The sequence below is a fragment of the Glycine max genome, chromosome 10 (assembly GCF_000004515.6).
Source record: "Glycine max cultivar Williams 82 chromosome 10, Glycine_max_v4.0, whole genome shotgun sequence".
Lineage (NCBI taxonomy): Eukaryota > Viridiplantae > Streptophyta > Magnoliopsida > Fabales > Fabaceae > Glycine > Glycine max.
This window is the reverse complement of record NC_038246.2, coordinates 24,201,626-24,226,807: the sequence shown is the minus strand read 5'-3', so window position 1 is coordinate 24,226,807 and position 25,182 is coordinate 24,201,626. Positions and strand designations below refer to the sequence as shown.

The 25,182-nt window shown below is 33.4% G+C and overlaps 1 protein-coding gene across 1 annotated transcript; it reads left to right on the top strand.

Annotated features, from left to right (window-relative positions):
• Positions 1-13,544: 13,544 nt before the first annotated feature.
• Positions 13,545-24,828, top strand: LOC100785768 (calcium-transporting ATPase 4, plasma membrane-type). Its single transcript, XM_003535839.5, has 7 exons — positions 13,545-13,930; positions 20,264-20,318; positions 20,431-22,370; positions 22,453-22,611; positions 23,101-23,272; positions 23,364-23,662; positions 24,259-24,828. Exons 1-7 carry the CDS (start codon positions 13,754-13,756, stop codon positions 24,562-24,564), a joined length of 3,108 nt encoding a protein of 1,035 aa, XP_003535887.1. The 5' UTR covers positions 13,545-13,753; the 3' UTR covers positions 24,565-24,828.
• Positions 24,829-25,182: the final 354 nt, after the last annotated feature.

The following is a 25,182-nucleotide window of genomic DNA, read 5'->3' as shown; positions in this document are numbered from 1 at the left end:
ACTTAGTGATACAAAGGATGACAAAAAATATGCAGTTAAAGTTTAACAAATATTGGGAAAGTGGTGGAATTAACTACCTTCTGCTTGTTGCTGTTTTTCTTGATCGTCGTTATAAATGTGAGTGCATTTAATTTTGTTTTAATCGTATGCATGGTGTTGAGAAGAGCATGGACATGATGAAAAAATAGAAAAACCTTCATTCACAAACGGATTCAACAATATGTACTAGAACATCACATTTCTCATTCTTGTAGCAATTCAGCCAATTCTAGTACATTGGTTTCAAACATGGCCTCACAACATAATGATGACAAAGGTGATAAAGGTGATGATTAGGGTGATGAATTTAGAATGAAAATGAAGAAAAAATAGGGTGAGGGGCAAAAAAATGAGTTAGATAAGTATTTGGAGGATGATGCTAAAGATGACCACGCAGAGTTTGACATTTTGAATTAGTGGAAATTGAAAGCATCCAAATATTATATTCTTTCCTGTATGGCTAGAGATATATTAGCTATTCATATATCTACTGTATCATCTGAGTCTGCATTTAGTACAGGGAATAGAATTCTAAATTCATTTCGTAGTTCTTTGAGTCCTACTACTGTTGAAGCTCTCATTGGTGACCAAAATTGGCTTAGATCTACTAAGTAAAATGTTAATGACTTGCAAGTTGAAATAAATGAAGCAAAAAAGATTGAATCAGATGTGTAATCTCTTATTTCATTTTTTATATTTGTATAAAATATCAATTAATTTTTGTGTTAACAAGGTTGTGCTTAAATTTTTAGAGCTGTTTGGTTTGGTTTTAAATACTGTAAGTATTGGGACTATTAATGTTGGAACTTTTTAAAATATTGTGTTCAGATACATTGTTATTTGTTTTACCTTTTTCATAATTATTTTTTCTACCATGTTTATAATATTAATGGATCATATTTTATTCATTTGTTTCAGCAAATTTAGTTATAACAAATGTGGTTGTAGCAAATCTGATTGCAATAAATTAGTTTGTAAGAAATAATTGTGTTTCAGACTATTATAGTAAGTCTCATTGAAGAATATTTTGTTTTAAGTTGTATTAGTCTATTTTAGAATATTATGTTGATGGTGCTAAGTGAAACAATTTTAGTATTTTCAGACATTTGATAATATTGTATTAATTGTATTGGATATTTGAAAGAATCATGATATAAAATAATAGTTCTAAGAAGAAAAAAAAGATCATATTTAAATGGATAATCTGTTGGCTTGAATCGAATCAAACGGTTCATGAATGGAATGGGTTGGGTTTAAAAAAATTGTAAAAACCGAACCAAATTGAATCGATCAAATCTGATTGAGTTAGATCTTAAATTTGATCAATATCAATCCGAAACAGCCAACAAATACCCCTAATTCCTTTCAAAATTAAAATTATAATTTGTGACGGCTAAAAACTACCAAAATTAATTAAAACACAATATACATTAAGACATTCCACGAGTTCTACGGTGAAAAAGGTAGTAGGTTTCCACCGTGAGAAATTAAGTATCTTCTCACCGTTAAGATTTACTAATATTTAAATGAAGGTTCAAATTTTTTTTCCCTTTTTCTTTTTTCTTTTCTTCTTTATTTCTATCTTTCCTAACATGTCCCTATCCTTCCTAAGGTTCAGAATTTCCGTTAAGTTCTACTAAGATCGACCTCGCTCAACCACTCTTGTGCGCCACTCTCCTCCGTATGGTCATCATCATCACTGATGGAAGCTTGCTTGTGGGGCTTCTATGGAGGCTGGATCTTTGAGCTTCAATGGGGTCCTTTAATGGTGATTTTCCACCATGGAGATGCAGCGGAAGACAAAGGAAAAGATGTGAGAGGAGGCGCCATCCATTAAGGAATAAGCCATGGAAGAAGGAGCTTCACCACCAAGATGAGCCTTGGATAAGAAGCTTGGAGATGATGCTTCAATGGAGGAAAAGAAAGAGAGAAGGGGGGAGCACGAAATTGAAGGAATAAAAGAGGGAGAGAAGTGGAACTTTGAAGTGTGTCTCATAAGACTTTCATTCATCAAAGTTACAACAAGTGTTACACATGCTTCTATTTATAGACTAGGTAGCTTCCTTGAGAAGCTTTCTTGAGAAAACTTCCTTGAGAAGCTTCTTTGAGAAAACTTCCTTGAGAAGCTAGAGCTTAGCTACACACACCCCTCTCATAACTAAGCTCACCTCCTTGAGAAGCTTCCTTAAGAAGATTCCTAAAGAAGCTAGAGCTTAGCTACACATACCTCTCTAATAGCTAAGCTCACCTCCTTGAGATGAGAAGCTAGAACTTAGCTACACACCCCTAATAATAGCTAAGCTCACCCCCATGACAAAAAACATGAAAATACAAAAAAAAAGTCCTTACAACAAAGACTACTCAAAATGCCCCGAAATACAAGGCTAAAACCCTATACTACTAGAATGGCCAAAATACAAGGCCCAACCGAAGGAAAAACCTATTCTAATATTTACAAAGATAAGCGGGCTCATACTTAGCCCATGGGCTCGAAATCTACCCTAAGGCTCATGAGAACCCTAGGGCCTTCCCTTGGATCTCTAGCCCAATCTACTTGGAGTCTTCTACCCAATGCCCTTGCGGGATAGGATTGCATCAATCACTGCCATCAAGTTTTCGTTGTACGAAACCAACTTCAGAATCAACCGCATGAGGTGCGAAACCTTACGAGGTTCACGACGTTCTCCACTGCCGAAAACTTGACGCTCTTGTCGGTGAGCGAGTGCGAGAGAGAGGAACGTGAGAGAGAATCAGAGAAGGGGAAAAGTACAGTAACAAACAGCCATGTATGTGGATCTTCCGGCAAACTTCTTCTGTCTGCCCTCCACAAAATTCACCCGCTGCCATCGCCATGGATGTTACTGAATATGGGTTGATGTCAAAACATGAACTTTTGGGTGCTTGTGATGGATCTGCGTTTTTTTTTTAACCATTTTGATGTATCTAGGCAATGTATTTTCTTGTCCTTTAATTGATTTTGGTGGTTAAAATTGTTGGAAATTATAATTAAAAAATTAAAATGAATATTAGTAATTTTAAAATGGTTACCGATTATATTTTTTAAAAATTATCAGTCACATTATCAATTAATTAACGATAAAATTTAATAATAAGAATTAAAAATAAAAATTAAATATATATATATATATAAAAGAAATTATAAATATATTTTTACCTAATAATAGTAATATATTATAGACTTATGTAGGACAAAATAGAAGAGTCAAAGAAAGTGTAGATGGCCACGTTTGATGACTTCTTCTACAGCGATAACTTCTTCACGTCAAACATCAAGCTTCTCCAGACTCCAGTACTACTATTTTAGCCTTATCAGTTAATTTTGAAGAAATCACTTTTTACTTGCCTTTAAATATTCTCGTATCCTCCCTTTTCACTCACAAATTGTTTTCTTCCTCTTTTATAACTCCAGTAGTAGAACTTCTATGAAAGTTATTCGCTAAAGTTCACTCTTTCCTCGTTCTGAACTTTTGTTTCTCTAGCTATACGGATACAGAGCACTTATTTTATTTCTTTTGATACGACATTAATATGTAGCCGGTAGAAACATTAAAGAAGGAGCTTTTATCAAAGAGGAGAAAGAGGTTTTTTTTTTCTCTAGAAATACACATTTTCTCTCCTCAAAATGCACCTATTTAGAAAAAAATATCTAATTACATTAATTTGGAGCATCTTTGGGAAGTCAGGTCTAGTCACTCCCACTTCCGTGTGATGATTTTTTTTCTAATATTTATTTTAATTTAAATAATTAAAATAATATAAATATTGTATTATATAAATATATTTTTAATTGATTTTAAAAATACTTTTTTATTAAAATAATTTTTTAAATTTTTTATAAATTTTTTTAAGAGATATATATAGATAAAGGAAAATGTAAAAGTTGAATAAAATTATAGTATAATTTTTTAGTTAGGATGTATGTATTTTTAGCTAAATTTATGTGTTTTTGATAGTTTTGTTTTGTTATGTACATCAATTAAAAAATGAGAAAATTAGTTAATAATATTAAAACAAATTAAGAAACACAGTCAATAAATACTTGATACATTTTTCTTATGCAATAGACATAAAATTAAGAAGTGTGGTAACTGAGATGATAACCGAGAATAACAAAACATATTAAAAAATGCAATTGCAACACAAATATGATAAAACTAATGATAATCTGAAAAATGTTGTGCAGGGGATATGTCTTCTTCTATTTTGGTTACTAGTTTGTTAAAAATAGCTAAATTTTCTATTGGGTAAAATCGTTTTCAATAGTTGGATTGTACTAACACCTTTAGCACGTCTTCATCGTTTTTCAATTCTGTTATTTCATATTCGATTAAATTTTCTAAATACTAAGCATGACCTGGTTGTTGAAAGAACAATCATCTAACCAACAGTGATTCGTGAATTTCAAAGGGGGAACCCCCATAGGTGCAACTTGCTTGATTAAATCCTTGAGTTTGTCCATGCTGCATCTCGAAGGAATGTCAAATCTTATTGGATTTGTTCTAGTGAAGGAGTAACCCAAAAACCCACATTGGCGTGGTATGTTCCACTTCCCGTAGTAATACAGAATTGCATAAAGAGTAGGAGTGATAGTGGATTGAAGCAGGTTGAGTATATCATCCAGTGTTTTATTGATGGTATATAATACTATAGGGCCAACACACGAGTATTTCTCATTGCACATTAACACTGTGTAAACATCATCATCATTTTTCAATTGTAGAGATTGAAAAAAATATTACTGACCTGCATCTATGAATGATTGTCGGTAGTAGATTTCATCCACTAATTGATCATTGGTTAGCTGAATGATGTTGTGTATTCTACTCTTGAGTGTATCAAAAGAACAGTCATTAGGAACTCACATTGGTGTTGGAGTGGGACTTTGAAAATAAACACCAGTTTGGTTGTGAGTGATTGATCCATTTGAAAAAATGAAGGCTAATCTCAAGTTAGCAATGGTTTGACTGCTTGTTTCTCCCAAGAATGATATAGTATTAAGATTAAATTTGGTTTGTGAAGGTATGTTGTGTGAAATTGTGCATTTGTATTAAAGGTGTTTGGTGTTATTTATAGTTGTATGAGCATTTTGTCCCGTTGATGTGTATTGGAATCTCATAAGGTTAGAATTGTGTTCCTGTTAAAGGCTTCTCTAGAATCCAAAGTTTCTTTTTCCCTAGTAACTGATGCAGCAAACGTCCATTATAATTTTCAGAGTGAAAAAAAGAGATTTTGAGTTATCCATTTCATGTCAATTTTTCTAGTGAGACATTTAATTTTTTAGAGACGTGTGCAAATTGCAGAATATTGTCAATTTGGATTGTGATTTTTCCCTGGTAACTGATGCAGCAGACGTCCATTGTAATTTTCTGAGTGAAAAAAGAGATTTTGAGTTATCCATTTCATGTCAGTTTTGCTGGTAAGACATTTAATTTTTTAGAGACGTGTGCAAATAGCAGAGTGTTGTCAATTTAGACTGTGATTTTTCCCTTGTAACTAATGTAGCAGACGTCCATTGTAATATTCAGAATGAAAAAAGAGATTTTGAGTTGTCCATTTCATGTCAGTTTTGCTGGTGAGGCATTTTATTTTTTAGAGACATGTGCAAATTGCAGAGTGTTGTCAATTTGGACTATGATTTTTCCCTTGTAACTAATGCAACAGACATCCATTATAATTTTCAAAGTGAAAAAAGAGAATTTAAGTTGTCCATTTCATGTTAGTTTTGTTGGTGAGACATTTAATTTTTAGAGACGTGTGCAAATTGTAGAGTGTTGTCAATTTGGAGTGTGATTTTTCCCTGATAACTAATGCAGCAGACGTCCATTGTAATTTTTAGAGTGAAAAAAAGAGATTCTGAGTTATCCATTTCATGTTAGTTTTGCTGGTGAGGCATTTAATTTTTAGAAACGTGTGCAAATTGCAGAGTGTTGTCAATTTGGAGTGTGATTTTTCCCTGGTAACTAATGCAGTAGAAGTCCATTATAATTTTCAGAGTGAAAAAAGAGATTCTGAGTTGTCCATTTCATGTCAGTTTTGTTAGAGAGACATTTGATTTTTAGAAACGTGTGCAAATTGCAGAGTGTTGTCAATTTGGAGTGTGATTTTTCCTTGGTAACTGATGCAGTAGACGTCCATTATAATTTTCAGAGTGAAAAAAGAGATTATGAGTTGTCCATTTTATGTCAGTTTTGCTGGTGAGACGTTTAATTTTTTGAAACAGTCTAGTGTAAATTACAAAGTGTTGTCAATTTCGACAGTTATGTTATCATGCCACCTACTGCAGTAGAAGTAGGTAAACTGAGAATTGCTAACTTCAATTTAAACAAAAAATTTATTTCATTGCGTAAAGTGATCACTGAACACGGACACAAGACACTACATGAAAACCTCAGAGCAAAAACAACTAAGACATGAATCATTCCTAAATTACCAATCTCGTTTGAATACTGTTTTGTGGGATGGAGACATGTTACTTCCTTCGGGCCCGGAAGAGGTGTCTATATCACTATCATGGGTTTTGACCCAACAACTCTCGTATTCATCTGATAAGTCCTCAAGATTGGAGGTTGAGCCATCTTGGTTGCTTGGTGGGTTATTATTGTCACAGATTATGGCAAATAACTCCACAAATGGTAGTGATGGGTTGTTGTAAAAAATGTTGAATATTTGTCGAACATCGGTATCATCTCGCAGAATAAAAGATGCGACATATAACGTTGTCCTGACTCAAATATAGGACACCAAAAGTGGAGATGTTACATACATTGTTGTGGCTCAATGTTTAATTTTTGGTGAACAAGTTCAAGCAATTGTGTAAAGGTTATGCCTTCTTGACCATGAAAGTTTTTATGTTGTTACTAACGAAAGTGGTACCCTCATTAGTGTTGCAGATTTGGTCGTTGTAGTAAACACAAACACATGCAATTGGGTGACACATTGTGATAGGGATTGAGATGAATATTTGAAAGTGCTACGAATGTCTTTAGCTGTAGTGGTATTTATAGAATTTGTTTATAGTTGGGTGAGTCACTAGTTAACTGTGCATTTAGATGAACGGGTAAATGAGCACTTAAGCATATTTGTAAGGGTCCACAATGTGCAAATTGGAGAGTGTTGCTAGTGAGGCATTTAATTTTTTAGAGACATGTGTAAATTGCAGAGTGTTTATCAATTTGAACTGTGATTTATCCCTGATAATTAATGCAGCAGACGTCCATTATAATTTTTAGAGTGAAAAAAGAAATTATGAGTTGTCCATTTCATGTCAGTTTTGCTGGTGAAACATTTAATTTTTTTAGAGACATGTGCAAATTGTAGAGTATTGTCAATTTAGACTGTGATTTTTCCATGGTAACTGATGCAGCAGATGTCCATTATAATTTTTCGAGTGTCAAAATCATAGTTTTTTCAATTTTGTGCTCCTATTTTGAGGTGGTTGTCCATGGAACTGGTGCACGATATATTTTTTTTAATTCTTTGACGTTAAAAAATTTCTTAAGATGACCACTTAAACAATATTTTAAGGGTGAGAAACATACTTTTTTTATTTTTTACTCTCAATTTGAGGTTTTGCTTGATGAAACCGTTACAGGGGTACTTAAACATATTTGATCTCATTATCACAACATTTTATACTTCAATGACCAAGATGATGATCAATCCCACAGGGCGGTGGATGTCGATTACGTCACGAATTTCTTCTTTCTTGTATGACTGGTTCTCCCACGTCATGATGATGTTGTTGTTCTATGTCAATATATTCAGTGTGGGTTACTGCAGCTGAAGAACTTTGTCCTTGTTCTCCAAACGAATGTGGTGCATCGAACTATTGTAAAGAAGATAAATATGATGCCGTAGAATTTGGCGTATTCAAATCGACACCAAATAAATTGGTCATCCATGCATGGCTGGTTGCGCTGATTGACTCACCAGTCTGGCCAAAAGTTTGATGAACAGGTGAAGGAGTACAATACATTGACTAAGGATGTGGAATTTTGAAATGTGTTTGTTCAACATTTGTCCCTGCAACATTATGGGTAATTGTTGTGCGTGGATCATTTAGTTGTTGTACAATAGACAAGAATAGAATAGTGTTTTTCCTATACCATTCCATGTATGTTGGTGTATGTGTCACTATTCCTTCAACCCATTGCCCAATTAAAACATCATTGCGTTTGTTTTTCCAGATATTAATCCACTTTGCATGATATTCCATCCAGTCACTATAACGATTGCCTCACATGTCAATTTGGTGAAGTCGATCAAGATTCATGGGATCAACAGGGATATCTTGTTGTAGTCCAAATTGTAGCTTGACCTGGTTTGTTTGATGTCATTCCACAATCGAAAAACAAATAATTGTAGTACATGCAGACCAAATTTCCATGTCTCTGTATGCATATCTCGGTAGGTGTTCTTCAAATCCTCTATATGGGACCCAAGAAAACTGAAATATATGCTAATAATGCAACATCAGTAAATGTTAATATGTACATATTGATGGTGCAGTTCATGATAGTATTATACCTCATGGCTCTCCATATGATCTATACGAGATCTATATCTGACCAAGTCACCATGAGTTGTGACCCTATATTCTAATCTACTACTACTCCATCTGAAATGTAAAAGATAGAAAACCAGTATTCATTGTAATGTTATAATATGTGTCATTGAAATTAAAAATTTAGATTTCACTATATGTAAATAACCTTTTAGCCAGTGGATAAGTTGTTTCGGGTCGTGGACTCTCGGTGCAATAAAAGGCATGCGGTACAAGGCCTATGATTGCAATAGTATGGCACAACCACCCATAACTCTACCAATCTCCAATGATGCCCGACATAGTTCTCTATACAGGTTTGCTAAACAAGTCAAACCCCAACTATTTTTTATGTTGTTCAAATCATGCAATAGGTTCAAATATATAAGATAAACTTTATTTCCAAATTTATCAGGAATTAAAGCACCGCCAATCATGTACATAATGTAAGCTCTACGCCTATATTGTAGTTGGTGTGTTGTTGGTTCTTCAGGCAATGGTGTGCGCAAGATGCTCAACAACCATGTCAGCTTCAGTGCAGCTCCCTTACGTGCATTTTTAGGAGGGACTTCCCCTAATAACTTGTCATATAACTCATCCCAATGTAAGAAGCTAGGTCCAGCCACAACACGACCATCGACTCTAATGCCTAGATGCAGTGCAACATCTTTGAGTGTGATGTTGCACTCACCCCATGGCAAGTGAAAGGTGTGTGTTTTAGGCCTCCATCGTTCAACCAATGCAGTGATCAATGCAGGATTAATTCTATACTGTTTGATTAAGGCAATATGTTGGAACCCGGTAGAAGAAAATAATGGTATAATTTGTGATTCTAGTTTAGGTATTGTATGGTAATAGGAAGTAATTAAGTCGTTAATCGTGGTACATGAACGGTGAACGTATTGATGACACAATAAAGGTTCATGAGCCATGACAACGATGTCAAATGGTAAACCGAGTACAAATGATATAAAATATGAAGTTCGGTGATGAAAATATGGTATTGACATGCACCTCCCATCTATTTATCATATAAACTGTGTTGAGATTTCAAAGCACATTACACTTTATCTCATTGTAAGGCGTCAAGATTCCAAAGCACATTTTTAATTTGTCTCATTCTAATGCCTCGAGATTCGAAAGCACGTTAACTCGAATGTGCTAATGTTGCGCATCGAGATTCTAATTCATGTAAATCATGGACCCCTCATTGATTGTATATATAAATGCACCATATCACCAAAGACTTTGCATAGTTGCATCAAATCAAATTGTGAGAGCAAACAGAGAGAGCAACCAAAATGAGGTTAGAGCCAATTTGTGTGTACGTTTATATCAATGGTGAAATTATTCAAAGTTCAAGTGCAAATGTAGTTTTCAGAGGTGATAAGACAAAAATTGTTACTATTGAATCCTACAATGACACTGCCAAACATAATCACCGCAATACAGTCATCAATTACAGATAATGATGTTATGCATATAATTATTGCACTTTGGTATCGTTGTCTTGTATATGAATTCAATGGTCAAGTTCAATATAGAGCAATTCAAATTATTGATGAATAAGGTGTTTTGTACATGTTTCATACATTTGTGAATATGGCAAGTGTAGCGTGGTTCTCAACAATCCGCGTGGGCTCAGCACGCAATGCAGAACACTATAGTCAATACTCATGATGCAACAAACAGTCTGTCATGTACATTAATTGTGGTGTTGCACACTATTCGCTCACATTCGTACATTTACCCCCATTAACGTGGTTCTCAACAATTCGTGTGGGCTCGTTGCACGATGAGAAACACTGTAGTCAACACTCATGTTACAATGGACAGTATGTCATGTACATTAATGTGTGGTGTTACACACTGTTCACTCACATGCGTATGTTTACCCCATTAGCGTGGTTCTCAACAACCCGTGTGGGCTCAGTGCGCGATGTGGAACACCGCGATCAACACTCATGATGCAACGGACAGTCTGTCATGTACATTAATGTGTGGTGTTGCACACTCTTCACTCACATGCGTACGTTTACCCCATTAACATGGTTCTCAACAATCCGCGTGGGCTCAGCATGCGATGCAGAACAGTGTGGTCAACACTCGTGATGCAAAAAACATTTTGTTGTCTTTGGAAATTTCCACAGCTGCACAGTATTCACTCACATGCACTGAATATCCTACCTATGCCTCTCACCTAACTCCTACCTAACTTTCCCACCTAACCCTCTTACTTAACCCTCTCACCTAACCCTCCCACCTAACCCTCGTAATTAACTTTGCCACCTAACCCTCCCACCTAACCTTCCCATCTAACTCTCCTACTTAACTTTGCCACCTAACTCTTGTATTAAACTTTCTCACTCTATATATAATATCACCATTTGACAGCATATCGCACACAATAACATTCTCACAAAACAAAACTTTATTTGTAACTCTCACAGTATTTCCACTCATATCCCACAAGCACCACCCATGGCTCCACTAAAGAAATTGCAACCGTAATTTACCACAATGTTCACATTACAGACGACCCAGTTCAAGGACCGGTGTACACATGTGCGAACCCAATATTTATTTGCGTCATTCGTTCTATTACATTAACACAATTGATTCGAAAAATTAACAATTGTCTCCCTATTTGAGCAACTAAAAAAGTTGCTCAATTGTTATTTAGTGTCCCAATTTCATTTCATCAGGGTCAGACACGTTATATTTCAACACAACTACTTGACAATGACGATCTCAGAGGCGTGGTAGAAACAATTCTCCAGAATGCACAATTGAATTCTGTCAAATTCTATGTTGTTATTGACCTTATTCCTCAACCACAACCACCGTCTCCACAACCGTCATGTCCATAACTGCAATTACTGCCTCCACAACAATTATCGTACAACAACCTAGACCTCAATGATCCAGTGTCTTCATACAACAACCTTGAAACACAAGACACCTTTGACATTTATACTTTATACACACAACTATTATCCGAAAATGATTCTTTTTTTGATTCCCAACAAACCTCTTTTGACCAACAAAACCATCCTTCATCCTCATTTACGTCACCCTCGCAACAACCACAAACACAAACATCAAACCGAAATGAACATCTCATCGCTAACGAAGATCCCATTATACGATTTCATGAGGAAAACATGGATCAACAATTCTTTGATCACATCAATTACCAAAGTGATGACCAAAGTGATGACGAGGGTGTTGGCGGACCAACGACACCTCCATCACCTCTGTTGCAATATCACCAAACTAGGTGTCTAGTAGACTTGAACCTTGACCACCTACCACACTACATTGATTGACATCATTTTGTTCAGCAACAACATAATGTACAACCACCAATTGGTGCACTCAAGGTTGGCATGGCCTTCGATGAAAAAGCACAATGTATTCGAGAAGACAAAGAATACAACATCAAAATATACGTTTATTATATGTATCATATTCTTATCAGTGAGTAAATATTTTGTTGGAAAACAATTCCAATTTGTAATTTCAAATTTTTAGGATATTGTTTAGATTTTTAAAGATATTAATTGTAAATTAGCGATTTGTTTTCTCTTTTGAGATTAAGATCTTAGGTTTATAAAAATAAATATTCATGAGATAAGAAAAACTATTCAACCTATAGAGATGGTCATCACCCTAAGTGAGAGAGGAGAGGGGGGTCATGAAGGAGGATTGGCAAGTTTGTCAAAAAAACTTGTGATGATGATTGTAGATGTAGAGATGGATTTGTTTTCTCATCGTTGTGCATAATGAAGAGGTGTGTGTTTTCCCTCAAAAGTGGTATCAAAACTGCTTGATCCTTTGATTTGGTGACCAAAGAAGAAAAGAGTATTAAAGCTTGAAGAAGTTGATGGTGGACCACGTGGATCCTTGTGTCGAAAATTTTCTTCGCGAATGTGAAAGTTTAGCAGCATGTTGCAATGGTGATAGCTAATGGCGATGCAAGTTGAGACCAACCAATACTTATGGAGACCATATCGAGAAACATACGAAACTTTGTGTAGAGTGAAAGCGTGACGAAATATGAAATTATAATATTTTAATTAAGAGAGAGATCATTGGAAAATAATTCAAATTTATAATTTCAAATCTCTAGGATATTATTTAGATTTTTAAAGATATTATTTGTAAATTAGGAATTTGTTTTCTCTTTTAAGATTGAAATGCTATGCTTATAAATAGATGTTCATGAGATGAAGAAAACAATCCAACCTCAAGAGGGGTCATCACCTTAAGTGAGAGAGAATCATGTGAATGAGAGTTTACAAATTTGTCTAGAAAACTTGTGATGAAGTTGTGGATGTAGCAATGAAAAGAAAACCACATTAAACAAAATTGTGAATGTGAACATGAGGGATCAAATCACATTAAATAAAGTCATGATCTTTTTTATTTTCTTGATGATGTTGCCTTTTTTTAGTATGTTCTTTCTCATCGTTGTGCATAATGAAAAGGTGTGCATTTTTTCAACATATTTTACATGACTTTTTTCTTGTTGAATAATCTTTTCTTCTTTGATATATACAAAAAAACAATCAAGGAAAAAACATGATGTTACTCACTTAAATATTCTTTCTTCTAAATCTGGGGAGAAAAAGGATAAAATAAAGTTAAATCAATAACAAAATAAAAATACATTCATCATTCTAGTCTTATAAAATAAACAAATTTTAATTTTGGTCATCTTTTTACCAAAGTTTCTAATTTTAATTTTCGTCTTATTATGTACTAATTAGGGTATAAATAATTTTAGAAGAAAATTTAATTTTAAACTTACCTTTCAAATATTTTTTAAATAGAAAAAAACTAGGTTAAGCAAAGTCAAAGAAGTGCTACAACTGTATTTGTGTGATTCCTGACACCTTTTCCAATATAATAAAATCTGTTTTTATTGAAAGCTCAATCTAATAGTGTACGACACTCCCACCCACAAAATCTCGTCGTTTCATTTACGCGCTGTGGCTGGCTCCACCACTGCAAGTCCAATCACTACTCGATACAATAAAGTATCTATCCCAATCTCGCGGGCACACACATATATATATTCTTGAAGCGAGCGATGGTTGGTTACCAATGAATGCAATTGCAGAGTGATTTTGTTCGGAGAACAGCGACATGGAGAGTTTCCTGAATCCGGAGGAGTTCAAACTGAGTCACAGGGATCGTTCCATCGAAACGTTGGAGAAATGGAGATCCGCAGCGTGGTTGGTCAAGAACCCTAGAAGACGGTTCCGCTGGGCCGCGGATCTCGTCAAACGCAAACACGCCGAAGATAAACGCCGCAAAATACAGGTTCTGTTCTGTTCTTTTTCTTTTTCTCTCGTTTCTTTTTGGCTTTGAAAAAGAAAAAAGAAATGAAAGGTTCATAGGAAAAGTAAGGTACGAAAAGATTAGTAATGAATCATAATACATCGTAGTTGATACACTCGGAAAGAAGAAAAGAAAGTTAAATCGATTTTGTTGAAAATGAAACGGATCGAAATCTAATTAGTGTTAGTTAAAAAGTCACAGGAAAATTTCTCTCGTGCCTGGTGGAATTTACAGTAATGTTAAAAAATTGAAAGCAGCGTTGCAGCTTAATTTGTTGCTACCGCTGGGATAATTTTTTAAGATTTAAAAAAAAAAATTTGTGACCGCCATTTTTTACTACAAAGGTAAGGTTCTCGGAGTCACTGCCGCAAACACGGCTAGAATTAGAGCTGTATTTGTTCATAATTATTTTCAATATCAAGAATCATGATAAAATCGCAAGGACGATTTCAATTTAGAGCCTTGAAGCCTTTATTTGATCTAAATATCTAAGAGCGTGTTTGGTTTATGTTTTTATTTTTTAAAAATATGTTTGATTTGATTTTTTATTTTATATTGTTTTTGAGAAATAAAAATATTGAAAATTATATTTCTTATCATTTCATTTTTATTTTACTTAAAATGAGATTTATGTAAAAATTCAATCAAATTCATTTTTATTATTATTTTTTATTTTCAATAAAAAAAAAAAAAAAAAACGGGAAACCAATCATCCTTAATTGTCATCGTTAGGTTTGGTTGACGAATTTTGATATGACAGAAAATTATACGACTATTGTGGCTACAATCACAATGTGGTTGCCTAAAGTAAAAAATCTTGGTCGTTACAACGATAATTGCGGATCCTGACCTCTTTTCAAACTTGACAATAAATGGCTCTCTTAAATATATATGCATTGCGTTCGTTTTGTAGAAAAAAGAAAAATGATGGCTGATTGAATCTATAATAATCAATTTCCTTAGTTATATGATGTTTTGTTGATTTAAAATCTGAATACGGTTTGACTTAATTGGATCTAAATTCATTTGGATTGAGTTGATTTTCTTTTTTCCTTTTAGGTTTTTTAATTAGTTTATTTAATGTATAAGTTCTTTAAAATATTAAAGTTTATTTAATGTAATTTTTCTAATTTTTAATTCAAATATAAATGTGATTTTAATTAATTTATCAAACTTCTCAATCACAATTTGCTAGAATTAGTTTTTAATTAATTTATCAATTTGTTAGAATTGGTTAAAAGAAATTATTTACAACGGTCTTACATCTTACTTACCATTTGAGTTAGATTTCCTTGTTATTAGTTTTTAAATTTAAGTTAAAAAAACTAATGAAAATTAAGTTTTTTTTTTAATTTTTAAAGTGGATTTTTTGTAATTTTTAAAAAATATATTTAATGCACTGTTTCTTCTTTCAAGTAGAGGTGGAGATAATAGCATCTCATTATATTCGTGAAATATATTTATGTAAGAATTATACATAATAAATAGGTCGTGTTTGTGTTGTTAATTTCCGCGTGTGGCTCGTCCCTTGTCTTTCTTTCGGATATTCATAGTCATTTTTTGTGAAAATGATTAAACTTGAGAAGTGCAGAGTTTGTACATATATATGAATTTTCATACAAAAAGTTATAAAGCTATAAATCGAAGTCGCAAAACTTACGAATGTAAAAGCTACAAAGTCAAAAAGAAAAAGACGCGAACTTTAGCATGATGTTTCTTTCTTTTTTTTATTGGGAAATTACCAAAGTTGAGTCGAAAAAAAAAAAGCGTCAAGCTGACGTAAATAACCCATATACTAATCGAGGGGAATTATCTAGTTATTTTTTAAATACGCAAGAATATTTATAGTATTTTTCTTTTATGCAGAGAATATTTATCTTTTTTATTTATAAGATTTAAATTTAAATGATATTAATTTTTTTATAAAATTTAATTTATAATATTTATAATATTAATTATTTTTAAACTAGAAATACTTCTATTAAAAGAAAAAATAATATATTGACAAACAATTAAAAAAAATATTAATAATAAAAATAATTTTAAAAAATTATAAATTTAAAATAAATTTATTATTATTAATTAAATTAATTATTTTTTAAAATTTTAAAGAATTAAAGAATTAAATCTTATAAACATAAGAATTGAAGAAGTCAATGTATCCATTGACTGGGTTTATTGCATAGTGCCCAACATGTCGATAGTGTCATAAATCCCAATAAACAAATTGTTTGACGTTAGTATTTTAATTGGAGTAAGTTGGAAGGACGGCAGCTAACGTGACTTTTGTGGTTGAGCAAGGGACACTTAAGAATGTGAAATTTTGTTTGTTGGGTTGCTTGCGTGGCATTGAAAAATGAAAATAAAGCGTTTAGACCAATTAACTTTTTTTTTTAATTCAACGTAGTGATAACTTCGAGAAAACGAAGCTTCCTAGAAATAACGAGCAAACCAAGAATAAAGAAATTAGCATCTATTCTTTGAGGGAATAAAATTTAGCAACCATTTACTTTGGTGATGCAGTTGTTGTCGGTTTACTCATGGATTGGTTCAGTTTAAATATGATGCTAAATTTGAATCAAAGTAAACTAATTTTATATGGTTTGATTTATTCAATTTTATGGTTTTTTTATTTGTTAATTTATTATTATAATTTAAAATCTATTGATTAAATTTACATAATTATTATACTATTTTATTTTAAAATAAAATTTACTTTTTTATTACTTTATTTAACATATTTTAATAGAAAATTATGATTTTCACTTTTATTTAATATTAATATAAAATAATATTATCAATTCTTTTTTAACATAATTTTTTTTTATGTATCACTTGATATTTAATACTATTTTATAACAATATTGTTAGTACCATTATTTTTTGACCCATGAAAGTAAAAATGAAGTAAAGGAAACACAATAAATTATTTAATTCTTATAATAATTATTATAATAAAAATTAATATAATTATAATATGCAATTTGTTAGATTTGATATGATTTTTATTAACAAGATTTAAAAATCGAATTAAATTCTAAAAATTATGTGATTTCTTATATTTTTGGTTTTTGCGATCAAACAGTTTGGTTCAATTTTGAACCCCACTGGTTTCTGTAAGAGTCGTTTTGGGTTTAGTTGTGAATTGAGCACAATATTTGACAGGATGGATAGAAAATAAAAGAGAAAAAATTAAATTTTAAATTAAAAATAGAGAAAAATATTATTTTTTAATAAAATAAAATGTGTTTTTTTCTTCTCTGTCTTCTTTGGTTCCCCATCCAAATTCCAAACGATCATTGGCTTTGTTGAGTGCTTCTACACGTGAACTTGATTTGTCTTGTATAAAGTTTTTAGTTTGAGATTTTGTGGATATGAATCTATTTGGCTGAACTTGGATTAGCTAACAAGGCTACCGGTTACGAAGGGCCTAAAGACCAAAATATGCTGATCACTTTAGAGAATAAAGAAAGAAATTTCAATCATTCATTAGAAAATTAAAAGACTTGGAATTTTGATAAATTAAGGATTGGTTATGCTAGTAGATGTAGTATCAATCATTAATCATCCCATGATTTAGATTTTTTTTTCTCTCTCTAATGTTTGAGGACTCATCTAAGAGAAGTCAAATGACTCAAATCTTGAAGTTCATCATAACTATATATGAAAACGATAGAGGCGAGCTGGGAGGAGTAAATATTAACCGTATCACGGACTTTGAATGCAGAAAATTGAGGATTTAATTTTGATCCTTATCCGTCAGTATCGTTACGTAAGGCAAATGTTCTAATTCTGATTTGAAACAAATCCCAAACCCTAGAATAAATTAATTTTAATTTTCTTAGTTAGTGTTTGGTAAAGAGGGATGTATAACAGTATTTTACTTTGTAATGTTGTGTGTTAATCTAGATGACACCTCATACTATTTGTAGGTTATGTTTGAGAATGTCAGCTGAGAGTTGAAAACTGAAAAACTAATTTGTTAAATTAAAATTGCTTTGTAAAATTAGCTGAATTAGTTAGAAAGTATAAATGATTGAAAAATGTTAAAATTATGGTTTATTTAAAAAGGGTAAATAAGAAATTTGATAAATATACTAAAAATAAAAAAGAAAGAAATTATAAAAAGCTAAAAACTAACGTTTTAAAAAACGATACTTTAAATAATATTTCAAAAAATACTAAAAGTCAATGAGAAGTTACTAAAAAAGATTGCAACATAGCCATAATATGATGAAAATAAAGACAGTTTCAGTCATGTGGTTATGCCAAAAGAACCTTGGCATCAACCAACGAAGGCTCGTAGTTGCAACAAGTGATTACAATTAATAAAGCAAAGCGCGCCCTTAGACAAAAGGAGACGATTCCAGTGTGACACTCATTTGAGATGTGTCACGCATTGTGTGCGTGAACTTCTCTTGCTGGAAAAAGGGCCTTGCGTGGGGTTGTTGCGGTGGTGTGTTGAGTTGGCTGTGCACGTGGACAGCATGACATTCTTGAAAGGTTGTTGATGCAAACCGACAAGATGGTGGCGCACTGGCTGCCAAACAGGCCCAACAGTGAGCGTGGTACTGTTCACCCACAAAGAAAGTTGCGCACAAAATGAATTTGTGCGAGGGACATTGGTAAATTTCCTTGCAGAAGCGAAGTCCAAAGAAATCTCGGTATCCATGAAGGGAGAGGCAACAATGGTCGTTGGTGGTCGTCCGCAAAAGGATGTCAAGACGACTGCCAAACATTAGCAAAGGTGTGCAGTACTACACACACGTTTGTGAAGAGAAGAAATGTAACCTTAGAGAAAGGCAGAGAAAGGTCTACCCGGGACACTAGGTACTTGACGGAGAACGACTTTTGTTATTCCTCAGTCAAGAATAAGCTAAGTTCTGATACCATGTAATAGTGTTTTACTATGTGATGTTGTGTCAATGTAGACCACACCTCATGCTATTTATAATATGGAAAAGGGAATTAGTGTTGATCAATCAATTACTAGTTAATAAGGAAACTATATAATGAGTAATAAGTGAAATAATCTCATACTTAAAACATATCAAATCATATATTTCATAGGATGAAATGGGATGAAAGTGTGATGAATGAAAAGAAATGGAAAGAGATGAAATAGAGTAGAAAGTGAAGTTGTTTGATTGAGATGGAAGAGAGTGTAAAAGAATTAAAAATTTTGAATTAAAGTAGTAAATAAATAATAATAATTTTTTTTATAAAATAGATATGGTCCAAATTTCCATTTTATCCCATTATCCATGCAGGTTTTCTAACCGTGACGGATTTTTTTGACAACTACACTATTAGTTGATTATGAAAATTGTATAATCAATTATGCAATTTCATCTTACCACATGATCGGCTATGCTATAAGCATAATTGATTATGTTGCAAACCGCCAGCTCTATTCAATTTTTGAATAATTTAGTGGATACATAATCGATTATGCTAACATGATAATCAATTATGTAGTCATCCACAAGGATCACGAGGTTCTCCGAGATAATTTTGGAAGGACGCGTCTTTTTTTCCTCAAAATTCACTCCCTTTCATCTCATTTTGGGGTGAAAGTTTTACTTTATCCCATAGGACCCACAATTTTTTAAAAATTGCAGCCCACATTCACCCCTAACAAACATCCATTTCACAACTTTCGTACCTAAAACACCTCAATTCAATTGCATCTCAAATTCATCCCCTTAAACCAAACACACCCTTGATAATTTGGATAAAAAGAAAAGGAGATAAAGTATAGGGTCTCAACACTACTCAGGAAACATTTATTTATTTATTTTAATTATATTTTGTAACAGCTACAGTTTCTATTTTAGATCTGTATATTATAACGGTAAATTGCTCCTATAGTAGTGTGAACCACAATTCTCTTGCATCACAAACAATCTTTGCTATTACAAATTCATATGAAAAATGAAGCTAGAGGCTATCCTACAACATTTTCTCTTGTTGCTAGCTAGCTTGCTACGTGTTCAGAATTCTACAAGTGGATACCACAACAAACTTTATTTGATCCTAAAATTCAACCCATTTTGCTAGAAAGAGTTCAAATAAATATTCACAAAGTTCAATTTTAGCAAGTATTTTATAGAATACCTGTATGCAAGATATGATACAGGATAATGTATTTTGATTTATATTTTATAGTAAGGATGTGTCATTGTATGTGCTAAATGCATGACAATGACCTCTACCAGATGCAATTACCGTTATTCCCCTATTAAATTTTTTTTTTGTTATACATTGTTAATTTGTTATCTAGTTTGACAATATTATGTTTATTTACTCCATCAGAGCACGATTCGGACCGCTCTCACTGTTAGAAGGGCAGCAGATCAATTTATCAGCGGTAAGCTGCTCCAATTTTTATAATTAAAATTAAAACTCATGATGTTATGATTGCTTTAGAACTAATCACTTTTCTTTATGTGTGGGCTATCTTGATTCATGTGATTTTCCAGTTCTTCCTCCAGCTGAATACAAAGTGTCAGAAAAGACGAGAGAAGCTGGTTTTAGTATTGAACCAGATGATATTGCATCAGTTGTTCGAGGCCATGACTACAATTACTATAAAAAAATTGGTCAAGTTGAAGGGATTATAGAGAAACTCAGTGCCTCAGCCGATGACGGTGTTGGTCAAGACAGTATAGATACCAGGCAAGATATTTATGGAGTCAACCGTTATACTGAGAAACCTTCTAAAAGCTTCCTGATGTTTGTTTGGGAAGCACTGCATGACTTAACACTAATGATTCTCATGGTTTGTGCTATAGTTTCTATAGCTATAGGGCTTCCCACTGAAGGGTGGCCAAAAGGTGTTTATGATGGTCTGGGAATCATACTTAGTATATTCTTGGTGGTCATTGTTACTGCCATCAGTGACTACCAGCAATCCCTGCAGTTCAGGGATTTAGACAAAGAAAAGAAAAAGATCTTTGTTCAGGTCACGAGAGACAGAAAAAGACAGAAGGTCTCAATTTATGATTTGGTTGTGGGAGATATTGTTCATTTGTCAACCGGTGATCAAGTTCCAGCTGATGGAATTTATATATCAGGGTATTCTTTGGTAATTGATGAGTCAAGTTTAACAGGTGAGAGCGAGCCCGTAAATATAGATGAAGAAAGACCTTTTCTTCTTTCAGGAACCAAAGTACAAGATGGTCAGGGGAAGATGATAGTTACAACTGTTGGCATGAGGACCGAATGGGGAAAGTTGATGGAAACTCTAAGTGAGGGAGGAGAGGATGAGACTCCACTGCAGGTGAAATTGAATGGAGTTGCTACAGTTATTGGTAAAATTGGTTTGACTTTTTCTGTGCTGACATTTGTGGTGTTGACAATAAGGTTTGTTGTTGAAAAAGCAGTTCGTGGGGAGTTTGCTAGTTGGTCTTCAAATGATGCATTGAAGCTGCTGGACTACTTTGCTATTGCGGTAACCATAATAGTTGTTGCAATTCCTGAAGGATTGCCATTAGCTGTGACACTAAGTCTTGCTTTTGCGATGAAAAAGTTAATGAAGGATAAAGCACTTGTGAGACATCTTTCTGCCTGCGAGACTATGGGCTCGGCGACCTGCATCTGCACAGATAAAACAGGAACATTGACCACTAACCATATGGTGGTTAATAAAATTTGGATATGTGGAAAGATCAATGAGATTAAAGGCAATGAGAGTATTGACAAACTGAAGACAGAGATATCTGAAGAAGTTTTAAGCATCCTTTTGCGGTCTATATTTCAAAATACTTCTTCCGAAGTTGTTAAGGACAAAGATGGAAAAACGACAATACTAGGAACACCAACAGAATCAGCATTATTGGAATTTGGCTTGCTTGCAGGTGGTGATTTTGAAGCGCAGCGTGGAACATATAAGATACTTAAGGTTGTGCCTTTCAATTCAGTCCGGAAGAAGATGTCTGTGCTAGTAGGTCTTCCTGATGGAGGTGTCCAAGCTTTCTGCAAAGGTGCATCAGAAATAGTATTAAAATTGTGTAACAAAGTTATTGATCCAAATGGAACAGCTGTTGATCTTTCTGATGAGCAGGCAAAGAAAGTCTCTGACATTATAAATGGATTTGCCAATGAAGCTTTGAGAACTCTTTGTTTAGCTCTCAAAGATGTAAATGGAACCCAAGGAGAAAGCAGCATCCCTGAAGATAGCTATACTCTGATAGCCATTGTGGGAATCAAGGATCCTGTGCGCCCTGGGGTTAGGGAAGCTGTTAAAACTTGTTTAGCTGCTGGAATAACTGTCCGCATGGTAACTGGTGATAACATAAATACGGCTAGGGCTATAGCTAGAGAATGTGGCATTCTTACAGAGGATGGTGTGGCCATAGAAGGACCCCACTTTCGGGACTTGTCTACAGAGCAAATGAAGAGTATTATACCAAGAATTCAGGTTGTAATCTCATTGTAAGTTCTGTGATTTTCATTACTCATTCACGATGCCTGTCTTTCTTATGTGCTTAACATGGTTTCAGGTTATGGCGCGATCCTTACCTCTTGACAAGCATACCTTGGTAACCCGTTTGAGGAATATGTTTGGTGAGGTTGTAGCTGTTACTGGTGATGGAACCAATGATGCTCCTGCACTGCATGAGTCAGACATTGGGCTTGCTATGGGCATAGCTGGAACAGAGGTTTGTGCCCATGATTGATTTACTATGGTGTATCTGACGGTATTACGTGTAGCAGTTCATTGTACTGTTTTTGCTTAGTTGCTTGGCATCTTGTTTAAGACAAACTATTATCTTCTGTTCTAGTTACATTATATATTTCTTAATTGATGTTATACATTTTCCATTTCCCTCTTGTCCATACTTCACTTTCTGTTTAGAGTGGTGGAGCCAGACTAGATCCTTGATAGATGAGACTGACTATTAAACAAGTCTGTTATTATCTATATTCAGGAAGCAGTATAGTAAAAGAAAACTGCAGTTTTTCGAAATCCTTATTACCATAGCCATAAACATTGATGCCTTCAAAGGACAATCTCCTATTTTATGTGTTGTGCCTTTTTTATTTTCAAAATTCTTGTCATATTTGTTTCGATGTCTATTTTATATTATTGTCTGGTTGACGTTATCACCAATACTATTTTTCCTTTTTTAAAATTATACCTTTTACAGGTTGCCAAAGAAAATGCTGATGTCATTATAATGGATGATAACTTCACTACTATTGTCAATGTGGCCAGATGGGGACGGGCCATATACATAAACATTCAAAAATTTGTGCAGTTTCAGTTAACAGTCAATATTGTTGCTCTGATTATTAACTTTGTTTCTGCATGCATCACAGGTTTGTTGATTCATAAAAATTTTGTTTCCACTGCAGTGTTGTTGAATCTGTTTCAATGAACAGCCGATTAAGTTTTCTTCCTTATTTTCAGGATCTGCTCCCCTCACAGCTGTTCAGTTGCTTTGGGTCAACTTGATTATGGACACTCTGGGTGCATTGGCTTTGGCCACTGAACCTCCCAATGATGGACTTATGCTAAGACCCCCAGTTGGAAGGACAACAAATTTTATCACCAAACCCATGTGGAGGAATATTTTTGGTCAAAGTTTATATCAACTAATTGTCCTTGCGGTCCTCACTTTTGATGGGAAGAGGCTACTGAGAATTAATGGTCCAGATGCGACTATAGTGCTCAACACTTTGATATTCAACTCCTTTGTATTTTGCCAGGTAAAGTATCACATGCATCCTCTCTAACACCGTGATGATTGTAATTGGCAAATAGATGGTTAGACTTTTTAAAGAAACCACATGATGTTTTAATCCAAATAGTTGATAAAAAGTGGAAGAAAAGTTGAGCATGATTAAAAGATATAATAAAGCTTGGACAGAAGAATGTGTCATATAATAATCTTCATTTGTTATGAATTCTGTAATTTGAATTACATATTATTGTTACTGTTATACTTGACCTTTATGTGAAAATAAGATATATGAAAATGTGAATAGCGGAAACTCCCTCTTTTTGGGTGTATTGATGATTTACTGAAAAGTTCTAAAATAAATAATACATGAACTGACAACTGAAAAATAAGATATATCACAAACTCAAAAGTCATAGTAACGGTGATTGCGACAGTGCATGCTTAATTGACTATAAAACTCAGTTTTAACATGTTAATACCTTTGCTATTCCCCCTATGATTCCTCAATTTGGCTTTAATACTATGGTAAACCATTCAAGATGATGTATAAAATGATCGAGTTCCATTGCGTTGTGCTTATTTTGTGTGCTGTTTCACCTTCGCCACTCTTTCTTTTGCAAGGTTTTCAATGAGATAAACAGCCGAGAAATCGAAAAGATAAACATATTCAAAGGCATGTTTGAGAGCTGGATATTTTTCACGGTGATATTCTCCACAGTGGTGTTTCAAGTACTCATAGTTGAGTTCCTGGGAACATTTGCCAGCACAGTGCCTCTAAGCTGGCAATTCTGGGTGCTCAGCGTTGTAATAGGAGCATTTAGCATGCCTATATCTGTCATACTCAAGTGCATTCCAGTTGAAAGAGGAGGTATTACAACGCACCATGATGGTTATGAGGCACTACCTTCTGGTCCCGAGCTAGCATAAAACAGAAGAAGGAAGAACATAACTTTGCCCTTCTATGATTTTCATTTGTGCAAATGTCGCTGAAATTTTGGCCTTTGTGGGCATACTACAAATTTAATCTTTTTAGTTTCTAGTTTTAAGAATTTTTTTCACAGAAAAATGGAGTTCGAAGTATTTTCGGAAAATTAGATATGATCACTTTAAATTGGATATGATCAATTCTCAAAATTATATATGAAATTTGATCCCGTAAAATTTTAAAAATTTAGGGATCTTTTGTTTTAACATTTTTTTTCAACTTTCTATTTCCTGAATTTCATAAATGAAAAATGAAAACATAAAATAATCAAATAAAAATAAAAAATATTTTCTTAACTAAATGTGCCCATTTGTTTGGCTTTTGTTATTTGCAGGGTTTTTAAAAGTGCACTGGTCACTGAAACGATAAAGATACCGGTTTAAAATTAAATGATTCAATTGTAGTTAAATTATGATTAATTAGGTAATAATAAATTAATATTTTTACTTTTAATATAATATATTCAATAGTCTTAAATAAAAATAATATACTAATTATAATTTTATAACCATAAAATTAAACTTTCTCTAAAAATATCATTATTTATACCATGTAACATC